Here is a 14,957-nt window from a genome sequence, read left to right as displayed (position 1 = left end):
GGGTTGTTCCACAGAAAGTGTTACATTCACGGAGAACTGGTTCATCACGCTTTGCCCTTCTTGCCACCTGCACAATTGTTTGTAACGTTTGAAAAAGATCTTTTTGACATTCACAGACAAAAATACCTCCAGTACACGTAGCAGAGCAGGGAGTGAAGCCAATGTATTCCCAGCCATAGACAACGTCTGCAGCATCTTCCGAAGGTGGAGGTTCTGGGACAAATGGGACAGGGTCACCATCGCATGACTCCAAGTGGCAGCTGCGCTCAGTCACCGGTTTGGTGTCTTCGCACTCTTCGTCCAGCAGCTCCACCTCCGTCTGAGTAAATGCGAGATAAATACGGCACTTCACATCACGCGTCTGAACACCACGGCCGCAAGAAGCGCTGCAAGGGGACCATGGCTCGGGGATAAACCTGCAATTAAACCACAGTGTAAGAAATCAGGACAATAATAACGGAACTATGAAACATTTCCCTTTATTTATCTGAATCAATGACAAAAGAGATTCAGTTTTCTCCTGCCCATGGACATGGGAAACTGCCACAGACTCTCCAAACGAATCTCATCACTCTACACCCTGGGGGAAGCCACAACTATTTAAAGCGGCATGATACTGCTTTAATTTCATAGTGTGGATGGGGCATTAAAGAACTTGGGTTTGAGCTTGCTTTTCCCTCCTCCCTCTCATCCATTTTTCCTTATGTGCCATGTCTTTTTAGATTGTGAGCCTGAGGACAGAAGCAACCTCAGAACTGGGTGGGTGTGTGTACCACTTGGATATCCTTTTTTGGCTAAAGGGTAGGGTATAAATGTTGTAAACAAATAAACATAAATGAATATTAAAATTCTAAGGTTTTATAAAAGGTCACACACATTGGTGTTACAAGGCAAACATGGAGTTGGGCATTTTGTGCCTCCCTTTAATGTTTAGATTTGCCATTAAGATTCCTGATCTGAAAGTTCATTAAGCCATCCCTTGAATTCCTTGCATGTAAACATATATGTAAGATCAAAAGTAATTGTTGCAGGCACATTTGCAAAGCTGAGAAGGGAACCTATGTACCTTGCTTGTTGAAATTTTAAAAGTAATCAAGTACCTACTGTTTCTTCCATCAATGTGAAGGTCTCAAAAGTCTTTGACAAAATTCTGATTATATATCGAAAGAGGAGAGAATTATCCCAGCTAAATGCAGTTAATGCACACAAACACACATTGCGGTTATCTCGCAATGGCTGGGAAGACATCCCAAATATGTAGATTGCCACAGGTTTAGATAAATGTGAACGTTATTTACAAGAGGACTCCATCCATCATTCCTTTCAATGACATTCACATTGCATGAGTGTTCTGTGAATGGATGGAAGTTGTGCAGTGACAGGGTTTGATGGATTCCACCCACAGGCACTGATGCACAATTTGTTTTCTGCCATAGAGAGGTGGAGGCACGTTGCTGGTGAGGTTCTCAGAACAGGCACCCACCAAACAGCCGGCCCTTGCATCAGGTTTTCACAAGGTTTGTAGGACATGGTACATGATGCTGCAACCTTGCTGAAGCTAAGCAGCCCAGATTCTGTCTACAGCCTGGATGGGACACTATCCTGTATTCATCCTTGAGCTTCATGGCAGAAAGGAGGTATAGATATGTAATAAGTAAGTCATGGGGGGGGGGGGGAGAGAATACAAAGGGTCCTATATTCAGTTCCTAGGCTCACAAACAGAAGGCTATGCCTGACAAAACTGCCTGTACTGAGCACCTGTTTGCACAGACAAACCCTATCCTGCAAGGCTAATTCCACAAACAGCTGCAGGTGCTAGAACAGGGGTGAGGAACTTTGGGCCTATGGGCTGATCTTTGCCAGCGGTTCAATGTGGGCCTACAAGGCCATTTCCTCCAAAGCGTAACCCCTGTCCATCAGCTGACATCACTAGGTGACATCAGCTGATGGCCAGAAGAGCAAAGGCCAATCCTGCTGGCGGCTGCTTAGCCAATGCATTTCCTGTGGGAAATGTGCAGGTGAAGCAGACCCCAAGAAGTCAGCACAACTGAACCCTCTGTTCACCAACCGGTGCATGAAGGGATCAATCCTCAGTTTGGCTATGTGTTCCTGTTCTCCTGCTATAAATAGGCACTTGCAGCCCAAGGCCAGTGTGGGGCTATTTGAAAGTCCTTTTGCAAACAGCTGTGCACTGCTCTTTAAGCTTCAGGTTTTCAGAGGATCTAAGAGCATAGAGGGCTGTTTGCAAAAGGGCTTTCAAACAGCCCTGAGCTGCACTTTGAAGTCCCCATAACTGGGGCTTCGAAGTGCAGTGTAACCTGACATCACTATGACACCAGATGACTGGCAGATGGGCAGTCAACTGTCAAATTTAGTTCTCCAGGGCTGGGGAGATAAGGATCACAACAGCTAGACAAGGTTCCCAAACCCTGTGCTAAATGTAAGGATTCTTCCCAAATTGCAGCATATGTTTACATATACGTAGGTGCTGTTGTACACAACCACCCTTGCTAGATATTATACTGATTCAGGGACGTGGTACTTAGAGATTTCCAGGCAACGCAAGTATGCCCATGCTTGTTCAGAGCCCTGCATCCTTTCCCTACACAGAAAGGACGCAGGTTAAAGAAAGAGCTTGGGAATCCTGGCAACCAGGGCCCAATATCAACCACTTGGGATGCAGAAAGGAGGTAAGACCAAGGGAAGAGAAAGGAGACAAATGTACACGACAAAGAGAATTTCTGAACCATTGCTTATCTAAACCAAGAATAATATTCTCTTAGCTTTTTGTCATTAAGCAGTGTACCGCAATGCCTTAACCAATGCAAATATTTGACAAAGCTTGAGGAGAGGAAAAAATGTGTTGACAGCAGTACACCAGCAGTTCAGAATTCACTCCGTATACAAGGCTGGCGGAACGCATAAGAGGGTCCAAAAATAATGTATGATGAATTCCTTTGAAGCTTTGCATTTTTGTTTGAAAGTCTGAACCACAGAACAAATTCATTTACAGTCAGAGAATTCTAAGCATTTTTTCCTCGACACAGCAGGTCTATATTGTAATTGAGGTTTTCCTGTTGCATATTTAGTGTCTGGGATTTCATAGAGCCCCAACTGCAAGTTCTATTTATTTATTGTAACACAACAACAAGCAAACCTGTGGAACAAGCAACCTAGGGTTGCCATTGGCTAAATCAAATCATGTGATTTTTTGAAGTTGGTATCTGCATTTTGTAGGATGAAATGTAAAGTTGGGTGAAAATGGCCCCCTCAAAACACTACTTCAATTTTTTTCCCCCGCAGAAAAGCTGGGAATAAAGTTCTGCCAACTATTCCCAGGTGGGAGAGTAAATTCTAGAACAGTTTCTTGGAGGTAGGGTTTCCTGTCAGCTGTGGCAATGGCACTGCTTCTTTCTTTTTTCCTGAGGTTTTTGCTTGTTTGTTGTTTTGCTGCTGCAATAGCAGAGGCAGAATTGACAGCGTGGCGGCCATTTTGTTTCCCCCACAATGCCCCAGACCTAGCATCACCCAAGGGCACTGTCAGGCAAAAAAGGTAGAGAATATCTAGAGAACATTCTGCAAAATGGCCCTCTTTTTCAAGGAGGGAGGGAGTGAAGAAGCAAAGTAATATTTCGATTCACAGATTATTTTACTGATTGTTATGTAAATGCAGTCTATATATACTGGAAATAAACAAATTCTCAAATATTTTCTCAGAAAAACCTAGGGAGGACCGTGACAAGTGCCATTTTACCACATACGGGCAACTGATGTGTAGTGAAATTCTCCTGTTGGAGGATGAAGGAGACCACCAAGAATGATTTCAGTAAATCTGTATGGGGTGTATGTGTACATAGAATGCGTCCGAATAGCCCCAATGTAATAACTCCAACCCAGCCCTACCTCCTCACAAAGCTATCAGCTTCTAAGCTTGGCCTGTTTCTCAAAGTTATGATTAAGAAGGGAAAAAAAGTTGTAAAGCTCTCTTATTTCTTTTAAGATTATTAAAAGAAAAAGGATGTGGAATCTTTTTTTGGAAGGCTTATTGAAAATCCCCCTGTAAATAAAGAAGGCTCCAGGGAAACACATTTACAATAATGATGGGTATCAACTATCATCACATTCCACCAGAAAGAACTAGAAAGGTTATACCTCCATTTTTCTTGGCTTAGTGTCCCAAACAGTCTTTTTTTAAAAACACACACACACACACACAACCATTTTTGTAATATACATTAAAAAAACACACCAAAAACTTTAGAACCACCATTATGCATAATTCAACACTCTTTTCTACACACACACACACACACACACACACACACACTTGACCACAGGGGCAGAAGTATTTCTCTTCCAGATGTTGTCTTGGTACATCTCTATTTGCAGGTTTTTGACACACAGCTGTGCTCACATTTCCCTTACTTGTTCCGAACTCAAGCTAAGGTGTGAAGGCACAATGGGCAGTTAAAATAAAATAAAAAGCAATGAACCAGGGACTAAGATTTTCACGTTGTGGCTTTTGTTGAAGGATATAGCCATTGTTCAAGAAGGGGTTGAAATTTACCAGGGGAAACTGCAAACCTGGTCTTAAGCCACAAGTTCATGCTGGCATTCCCTCCCACTCTCCCTATTTATTGGTCACTGTTTTCACGTCCAGCAAGGAATTTTTATTGCAAACGGATTGGCTGGGTCTGTGGTTTTGTTTTCTTTGCCTACCTCATAGCAATCGTCACAACTTTGTGATGCAAGAGGCATTGGGCTGGACCGTCAGTGGGAATGGGTAGAGGAAGGGGCCTCTCCCATCCCATTCCATAGGTGGATCCCCTTAAGGGATCTCAGAGGGCAGAACTTCCTGTCCAGATACCCAGATCAGGGACCACAGTGCCCCCTGCCGGTGATCAACTGGGGGTTCCCCGGATGCTGTCCACGCTGCAGGGGACAACTAAACTTGGCAAACACCATCTACTCATCAGCCAATACATGCCCAATGCCCACACCAAACTTGTTTTGTCTTTAATCAATAAAATTGTGGCCTAATTTGAACCCAACACCTATCTCCTGTTTTTGTTTGCCTTCCATGCACCCCAACATGGCCTCACTGTGTTTGGATCTGCAAGTGGACTGTGAGCTGCATGTCAATTGCAGATCTCATACGGTCAGTTTTTCCAAGCCAGTGATTTCTTGCAGACAGAAATCTCTGATGTGCATGTTTGCAAGGGCTTCTTTTCCATTCATCATGGTGAAGTACAATCCCATAGATGTAAAAGGGTCCCAATCTGGTGGTGTGAATGGGATATGTACCCAGTGCAGTCCCTTGAATTGAAGGCAATGGAGATGCCTCTTTGCTCAGGAGTTGTTTGTTTGTTTATTTAATGTATTTCCTTTCTTTCCAAGCAATTACTGTCGTCCCTAGTGGCTCACATCAACGAGAACAAGAGAAAGAGTTCGAGAATACAGAAGTGTGGTCCTTGGAAGGACATTTGTACGGTATTCTACATACACTCACTATCCTCCATCTAAATAAAGGAAAAAGCATTCTAGACCAATGGGACTTCCACAGACTCTTGAAAAGAGAGAGAGAGTTTGGATTTGATATCCCACTTTATCGCTACCCGAAGGAGTTGCAAAGCGGCTAACATTCTCCTTTCCTTTCCTCCCCCACAACAAACACTCTGTGAGGTGAGTGGGGCTGAGAGACTTCAGAGAAGTGTGACTAGCCCAAGGTCACCCAGCAGCTGCATGTGGAGAAGTGGAGACACGAACCTGGTTCCCCAGATTACGAGACTACCGCTCTTAACCACTACACCACACTGGCTCTCAGCTCTAGGTCAAGCATACTGGAGCAGCTCTAGGTCAGGCAGCTCTAGGTCAAGCATACTGGAGTAAACCAGTCTAGAAGTAACTAACAGTGCTTCCAGATGACCTGTTCAGCAAACATTCATTCTGATTTGTTTGTAGGCAAGGGTAGATGACGTTGCATCTAAGCAATTGTTGCCCCATGCTTTCTAATACATTTTCCCATCACTTTCACTACTTGTGATGTTTTGGGAAGTGAGTTTGTTGTGCAAGACCTCCCAATCAGACAACCTGAATTTGCGAGTAAGTGATTGAATCCCACTCAAAAATAGCAACAGTCTGGAAAAGCCCTAAGGCGGTTATAACCATGGTTACATTCAACCTCCCCACGAGCGGCCAAATGGGTCAAAACACCTCTGATCTGGGCAAACTCACTCAAGACCTGAACACTGTTTCTTGTTCCTACAATTCTAACTGAGATGCCCTCGATCTATTCAGGGAAGAACCAAAGAGAGAAAACTTGGACCACCGGGGATTGCCCTATGAACACAGATGTTGGGTACGAATGCCCTTCTTCTTGGCTGCAACCCCACTGCTTGCAAAAATTTCTGGTTGCCATCAGGAGAGCTGTTTTGGAACTCAACTCTCCCAAGCAAGTGCCTTCTGGAGGACAGGAATTTGTATAGCTGGGAAACCTTGATAGCACTTCCGAAACATATAATTTAAATACTTTCTTGGCTCCAGCTGCTTTTGCGTCACTCAAGGAGAACTGTTTGGAAGAATCTGAGAACTGACTTGCAAAGACAGACCCAGCCCAGGAAAATCCAAACGCCAGATGACTTGGCAAAGGAGGCCAGTCTTTACAAACAGTCGGGAAAATGCATCAGCGGCCTCTTCTCTGCCTTAAAGAGAAAGAGAGCGAGTGAGACAGAAGGAAAGAGAGAGGAATGGCAAACTTACGTAGGTTCTTCAGAGACTGCTCTGGTCTCCTCCATTTCGTGTGCTTGCTTGAACCAGGGGAGTCTTGCTTCAACGGGGTGTTTCTCTGGAAGAGGAAAATGCACAAAGCATGGGCTATTTATTTATCTCTTTCAGCAACTCCTGGGTTTGAACCAGGAACCTCGTTGTTTTGAACAACCTGGGACTGTGCACTCAGGAATCAGAGCCCTCTTCAGGACAAAAAAGGAAAACACTATTAGTTGTGATACAAGAGAGAGTAGGTAGGGTTCAGCAAGGGGGAGAAAAACAGCAGAGAAAAACATCATTCTATGGTTTATATCGTTGATTCTTCATTTTCTTTCTTTTTCTTATGTTTGCACTTCTGAACAAATCAGTAAAATACTAAGAAACAAAAAGGAGTAACAGACAGCTTTCTGGGTCATGTGGCCAGCATGACTAAACCGCTTCTAGCACAACGGAACGCCGTGATGGAAGCCAGAGCGCATGGAAATGCCAGTTACCTTCCTGCCATAGTGGTACCTATTTATCTACTTGCACTGGCATGCTTTCAAACTGCTAGATTGGCAGGAGCTGGGACAGAGCAATGAGAGCTCACCCTGTCGTGGGGATTCGAACCGCCGACCTTCCGATCAGCAAGCTTAAGAGGCTCAGTGGTTTATACCTACAGGAATTTCTAATTATACCTAATTTCTACAGTGTTTTCTAAATTCTACACTCTGAGGAGAAGCGCCTTGACTTCTTTGATCTTATTTAAATATTGATTCGGTTTGAACCCAACACTAAGCCAAACCATGGGTTAGCACAAACAGGCAACTGTGTGAGTTCCCAGAGCACAGCCACCAAGTTCCTTCTCTACTCCTACTGCTGCCACACTGCCCAGGGGCTAAGCCATGGTTTCGCTTACCCTTACATCCAAACCCAGGCTCACGGTTTGTCTCACTGCAGCTATAACCAATGTTTATTCCAGGGGAGGAGTGCAGGGGCCGTAATTTTTGCTTTAGGAACCCACATGTTTTCTCATTTGTGCTAAGCAATAGTTTGGCTTAATCTTATGTGTGAAATGGACCACTGTTGAAAAATCCATTAACTGCTAAGCAAAACATTGAAATTATTTCTCCCTGTTTTGTTACACTATAGATTTGTTCACCCCACTGTTTTAAATTACATCATAAGTGAAGGAAAAAAAATAACAGGCACACACCCTACTTAGTGCTGATTACTACAGCCTCATAACTTTGCCAACTCTCAAGTTTGTCCTCCAGCTTCTGGAAGAGGTTGCTAGGAACATTTTACTTCAGCTAATAATTCTCCCCCCATCTACACACACACACACACACACACACACACACACACTTACACAGTCAAAGCCAAATTAATATATTCTGGTCACAGAGAGACAACCTAGGCTGCATAGTATCAAGTAAAAGCACAAAGCAAGTCAATTTACAGAAGAAAAACGTGCTTTCACAAGGTTACCTCCAAATCAGACAAAATCTGCACCAGAAGCAAACAAAAACTGAGCAAAATCCAGGGTGCAGTCTTTGAAATATTGAACGCTATTTGCAATGAGAGCTATGGTTTAGGTGTATTGAAATGAGAGCCCCTTTATCCTTGGCTCAGATGCTGAGGTTTTAATTAACATCCCAACGCCAGAAATAAAAAGAAGCATACCAGGGCTCTGTGCTGTTGGTCAGAAGTGACCTGCATCTCCTCCCTGCAGCTTCCTTGTGTAACATCTAGGAATGAAGATGTGTGGCATGCAGTTTATATGGTCTGCAGTTCCCCACCTCCAGAAGAGGCTGGCAACAAACTACACCACCAGCAGGAGGGAGGCCGAGGGTGTACATGTTACAGCTACATGTCTTCTTTTCGCTAGGCGTTACTGGGAGACGCAGCAAGGAGGTGCAGCCTAGTGACAGCTACGAATCCCTTGGCTTGTCTAGATTAGGCCTCTGAGTTTCTGAATGCAGTGCATGATAAGTGTGACGTGCGAATAATGTGTGTAGATGAGCAGGAAATGAGGAGTGTGTGAGTCATCAGGTTAGATTTACTCCATTTCAGAATCGCTCCACACACAGGAAAGTTGCAAGGTGATTTACATGGATGTGTAAATACACAATAAAAACACATTAAAATGAAACAATGAGAGAGAGAGAGAGAGGAAGGAAGGAAGGAAGGAAGGAAGGAAGGAAGGAAGGAAGGAAGGAAATGAAAAAGAAGCAGGAAATATATTATACGCAAAATTACATATCCAAGTACTTATGTGACTCTTCACTTGTCCATGGGTTGGATCCAAAGGTTCACTTCCTCTGATGGAAGGTGCCCTTTCACCAGCAAAAGAAGTTATTCTACCAGAACTGCTCTCCTTCTATTGGCTCCTTTGGATCTAACCCTATCGCCTGTATTCAACGTTATCTGTCTGCTTACGAAAGGGATTGTGTTGAATGAGTTTCAGAGTAGCAAAACAGAGGAATCCAAAGCGACAGTTGTGCTAGCCAAAACACATTGCATACCAGGTTGCACAATCCTTTGTGCAAGAAAAATCACCACCAACCGGCTGGCGCATTCTCTTGCGCAATGGTGTTCTGCTGACGCACAACATTTCGCCAGAGAAGCAAGCATACCACAAAGTGATTCTATCGCTACACTGGATACAACCCTCTGTGTCTTTAGGCAGGTATATGAGAGTTACCTTTGGGCTTGTAACAGGGGACCGGCACGATACATTCTTCTTTTATGTGCAGCTTGAGCTGAGAATTGCAGCCGCCCGTGTGCTGCCCGCGGTGATCAATGCACAGCACCACTCGGTATCGTAATCCTCGCCCACACGTCACGGTGCACTACAGAGCAACACAAAAGCAAAACCCCAGAGCTGTCAACCGATTCAAGGATGTTCAGTCAAATTATTATTGTATTATTTATTATATATTAACTTTCTCCACCGCCCTTCATCCGAGGATCACAATACAAAAACACAATGCACAACACAGTAACAAACAAAACTAACACCCTCCAATTATTACCATCTGCCTTTAGCTGATTAACACATTAAACGGAAGTACATGTGCAGACATAGTTTATATTTTATTATTATTTACTTTAAAATCTATATACTGCCTTGAAGTCTAAAACTCCATTCTCCGAGCGGCTTGCAAATCACTGCAGCGTATAACAAAGGCAGAGTATGGACGAAAACAGGCATATGAAACAAATTAACCCAAATCAGTCCTTATTATTCTCTGAAACAGCAGCAGCGAGGAGGATCCAATAAATCATATAACTTGGCCTTGCTAATGCCATTTCGGGATACATACGTAAGTGTGAGATAACTTACAGTTTAATAAAGAAAAAAAGCTACCATTGTTGGTCCATCTTCAATATTTTCCTTTTCATTCCCTAATATGGCCATGGACCAGGTCCAAAACAGCCTCAAAAAATAAACAAGTGTTCCCTTAGCTCATAGCCCAAGTGAACTATCATCATCACCAGCTCCCATCTGCTCTGCTTTACCATCTGGGACTGGTCTGGGCTCCTCCTTGCCTCACAGAGGCCAATTTAGATGGAAAAGATGCTCCCCTTCCCCTTATATATTTCTTCTGTCCCTTCTGGAAGGGGAAAAGCCATTTTGCTGAATATTCTTAGCCAGATTTGATGGCAGCTGGGATTCCACACCTATCCACCCACCCAATGACGAATGACACTAGGTCTGGGGTACTGTGGATGATGCGATTCATCCAGGGCAGAGACGCAGTTGGCACTGCTGCTGCAACAGCAAGAGCCCTAGGGGAAAAGTAATGTTGCCACCCCAAGAAACTGTGGCTTGTGTGCAACGCAGTTCTAAGCAATCATGTTCCATTAGTGCAAGGACACCAGTTATTTCCCCCTACAGTGTTTTCTTGAGAGTCCCATGGACTGCAAGAAGATCAAACCTATCCATTCTTAAGAAAACCAGTCCGGAGTGCTCACTAGAAGGACAGATCCTGAAGCTGAGGCTCCAATACTTTTGGCCACCTCATGAGAAGAGAAGACTCCCTGGAAAGGACCCTGATGTTGGGAAAGATGGAGGGCACAAGGAGAAGGGGACGACAGAGGACAAGATGGTTGGATAGTGTTCTCGAAGCTACCAGCATGAGTTTGACCAAACTGCAGGAGGCAGTGGAAGACAGGAGTGCCTGGCGTGCTCTCATCCATGGGGTCACGAAGTCGGACACGACTAAACGACTAAACAACAACAACACAGTGTTTTCGTATATCTGGGGGGAGGGGATCAGTTTTTTGTTTTTAAAAAATGAAGGGTTAAATTCTTTGTGAGCTTACCTGTGACCATTCCAAAGCAATCCATTTAGGGCAATCGTACAGGTTGCAAGCTTGCATGACCCTGGGTTTGGGAGCATACATGCATTTCCACTCCTCTACTTGTAATATCTCTCCATGCATGGTCTCCTCCACACACACGAAACTCCTCCTCTGGATTCCACCTCCACAGGAAACCGAACATGCCGTCCAGGGGTTGTGCTCCCAGCTGGGTTTGGTGTGGGGAGGGAACACAAAAATTTGCATGAGTCCGCCTTCTATATGGTTTCTAGACGCAAGCTCTTAATGAAAGCAGTAGATCCATCTTTCTTCTTTGAAAACCGACACTTAATACTGTCAGTAATCAGACCCACTGCTGAATCTCAATTCTGTAATGTTGTTTTATCTAAAGCTTATGTACCAATTCTCAAATTTTCAAAAGGGTGTCAAATCTTAATGGATGCTTCCTAGACTACTTTTTGCATGGACAACACAACACCATCTCCAGAGCCCTTCAGTTGTGATAACTCTGCTTAATGTTCTCAGACAAGATCTGCCTGGTGTATCGTAATCGTTGAACATACTGGGGAAGATTCTGGAGAAGGTCCACTAAGACTTGGAATCTAGGACTAGGAGTCCAGAACATTTTGGCCAGGAATCTAAATCAACCCAAGTCTGGATGACTTGCAAAACTGTGCCTATCTTTGCTTCCAATGAAGAACTTTAGGGGTGGCTTCAAAATCTGCACCACTTTGCTAACATCACAAAATAAATGCCCCCCCCCCCATGGAGATTCACCGGTGTGGGGGGTGGCAATGTATAGTACAGTCCCTTTTGGATCAACATTATATTTTCCTGCTAGCAACTCAAAGAAGTCCATGCTTAACGTTCTGTTCTAAAACACGTTTGGATAGGCAGTGAGAATGCTGCTAGCCCAGTGGAAGGAAGGAGAAATACCAACAAAAGAAGAATGACAGATGAAATTGATGGAATATGCGGAAATGGCGAAACTGACGGGGAAAATCCGAAACCAGGAAGATCAAGTATTTTCTAAAGACTGGAGTAAATTTGTGATTTACTTAAAAGACCACTGTAAACAGTTAAAATCTTTGGCAGGGATGTAAAGACACTCGTAATGTGGAATTGTTTTAATGGTAATTACGGTTATATAATAGCTAGATAAGGGTAAAAGATGCAGTAAATTTAATCTTAAAGATGGAACCCATGGAGGGAAGGAAGGAGGTCTAAGAGTTTAAAAGAATATTTTAATGTTTGAAATCACTGTTTTATATGTATATTTTTTTTCCAAAAAAACGTATTTGGATATAACGGTCAGTAATGGCTCAGGAAAATAAATGCAAGCCTGTTGCACCCGCTGCATGGGTTGGAAGCAGCAAGAGTATCCCACTCAAAGTCGTTTGTTGGAAGCAGCGGAGGCACTGTAAAGAAGTCAAACACAGAGCAGATGGAGCAGAAACCTATAAATCCAAAAGGTAAATTTATATAACTGCTCCCCAAGATGCAGGAGGTGACTCAAGAATGCTCCCTGCCTGAAATAATTCACGCAACTCCCCGCTCAGAGCAAATTAATCACCTTATACACAAACCGAACGTGAAACTTATTGTACGCCGAGCGTTGACATTTAAACCAAACTTACATGATCAAAACCAGGCAGCATGAAGCAGATAGCTAATGATTTCACCATCGCCCCTGATAAATGTGCTCATCTGCTGCTCTCCTTTCATGCTGCTTAACCCAAAGGAACGATTGATGTAATATATAACACACTAAAGGATGTCTAGTTCCAGAGCTAATCTACTGCGAGAGCTAGCACAGCGTAGTAGCAAAAAGGCCACTCAACGTGTTGCACAGGAGCAAAATTCTGTAGGGAGCAAAATTCTCCCTGTTCAACAGGGAGCTGTGGAACAGAAGCGCATGATTTGAAAAATCCCAGGGGGTTGCTGCTGGAAAAAACCCAGCCCCATTGTGAGTGCCCCCCCCCACTGCAGTGTGACCTACGAGTTACCTTGGACCTAACACCATTACGCTGTGACTTGCCCTGGCTCCATCAGCGGCAGGAAGCCAGCAAAATGGGGAAGAAGTAGGGAAGTCTACCTCTGTTCAGCAACAGTGTCTGAGCTGTGCAGTGTGGTCCACAAGGACACTGGGGGTTGTATCCAATACGCAGAGTAGACCCACTGAAGTCAATGGACATAAGTTAGTCATACCCATTAATTTCACTGGGTCTGCTCAGAGTAGGACTAACACTGGCTGTCACCCTGGGATGTTTTTATTCTCCTGGGATTTTATTCTGCATTTTTCCTTGCTTTGCTCTGGTTTCTTATTGCTGGTGTACACCTTTAATTGGTACAGGATGCTGGTTTGTTAATTATAAATTGTTCTGTTGGACTCTTCCACTGACTGCGGAGGGAGCTTTGGCAGAAAGGTGGCCTTTAGATTGTTCAAGCAAGCAAAGGCACAGAGTAATGAAATCAGGAAATAGGGTAAGCTACCTTGCGCATCAGGGATGCGGGTGGCGCTGTGATCTAAACCACAAAGCCTAGGGCTTGCCGATCAGAAGGTCAGTGGTTCGAATCCCCATGACGGGGTGAGCTCCCGTTGCTCGGTCCCGGTTCCTGCCAACCTAGCAGTTCGAAAGCATGTCAAGTGCAAGTAGATAAATAGGTACCGCTCCGGCGGGAAGGTAAACGGCGTTTCTGTGTGCTGCTCTGGTTCGCTAGAAGCCGCGTAGTCATGCTGGCCACATTGACCTGGAAGCTTTCTGTGGACAAACGCTAGCTCCATTGGCCAGTAAAACGAGATGAGCACTGCAACCCCCGAGTTGTCCGTGACTGGACCTAATGGTCAGGGGTACCTTTACCTTGCACATCATGGAGGGAGAAGTGGAGATGTTAACACAGGGCTGTGATTTGGGGCAGCAACCCCATCGTTCTTCAAACACACATTTCTAAGTCACTGGCATGGGCATTATCCATTTGGTGCCAGGTTAAGCCATATTTGGCAAAGGTTTTATCTGACTGACTGGCTAACCTGCTCTGTTGATTTTTAAGCTGCCCTTTTAGTTTGATGAGCTGTTTTATGGTTTATTGTTGTTTGTGGTCATGGCTGTTTTAATGCTTTGTACCCTGCCCTGGTATCTGTTTCAATGAAGTGAAGCTTACAAATGATTTTAATAAGTAAAATAAAATAAATACATCAGGTTGCGGCCAAAGTTAGTCCTAAGCAGAGTCTACTCATTAAAATTAATGGACCCAACTAGCTTGGGTCCATTAATTTCAACAGGTCTACTATGTTAGCTGGATTCAATCCGTAATGCACAGTTCTGCACTGCAGCAATTCCTGGTTGCAAACAGAACGTTCCTGTGTGCACATTTTCACAAATGTAAGCATGTAAAGGGCTGGCTCAGTCCTGATCCACAGCGGTGTCGTCCACCAGAAGAAGGTGGTCATCAAACCTGAGGGAGGTCAGCAGGCCCAGGCTCTAGAACAGGGCAGGAGGCAAAGCAAGGAGAGCTCAGGACCTTGGACAAGGACCAAGGTGCTGGTTCAGGACTGCCTTTAGAAGCCCAGGCCAAGAATACAAGCAACCCCAGCTGTGTCTGAGAGCAATGTGGCAGGGCTTTATAGGGGCATAGGCCTGACACTGAGACAAAATGGTGGGTGGATTTGCAGGCCCAGCCACCACACAAACTCACGAATGGCAAGGCCTAAGTAGGTGGCACAGTGAAGCTAAGGCAAACACCAGCATCTGTGGGCCCTGCTTGGCAGTCTGGCCCCAGGAGCTGCCCAAAGGGTACTGAGTGCTGACAGCAGCCCTGAGTATGTCCCGTCATGTTGCTAATAATTACATTTCAAAGCATACACTGAAAACACATTACTGTAT

At 44.4% G+C, this 14,957-nt stretch overlaps 1 protein-coding gene across 3 annotated transcripts in view; it reads right to left on the bottom strand.

Annotated features, from left to right (window-relative positions):
• ADAMTSL3 (ADAMTS like 3) overlaps nt 1-14,957 on the bottom strand; it is a 267,376-nt gene that overhangs the window by 60,518 nt on the left and 191,901 nt on the right. For all 3 annotated transcript variants that reach the window (XM_083586149.1, XM_083586151.1, XM_083586150.1), the window contains 4 exons: nt 11,077-11,281; nt 9,452-9,599; nt 6,760-6,844; nt 127-416 (listed from right to left, as the gene is read on the bottom strand). In XM_083586149.1, coding sequence (XP_083442275.1) covers nt 127-416; nt 6,760-6,844; nt 9,452-9,599; nt 11,077-11,281 — 728 coding nt within the window. The remainder of the gene's footprint in view (nt 1-126; nt 417-6,759; nt 6,845-9,451; nt 9,600-11,076; nt 11,282-14,957) is intronic.

This window comes from Podarcis filfolensis (assembly GCF_964270895.1).
Source record: "Podarcis filfolensis genome assembly, chromosome: 14".
NCBI lineage: Eukaryota > Metazoa > Chordata > Lepidosauria > Squamata > Lacertidae > Podarcis > Podarcis filfolensis.
The sequence above is the reverse complement of the archived record's forward strand: the minus strand, read 5'-3'. Positions and strand labels throughout refer to the sequence as shown.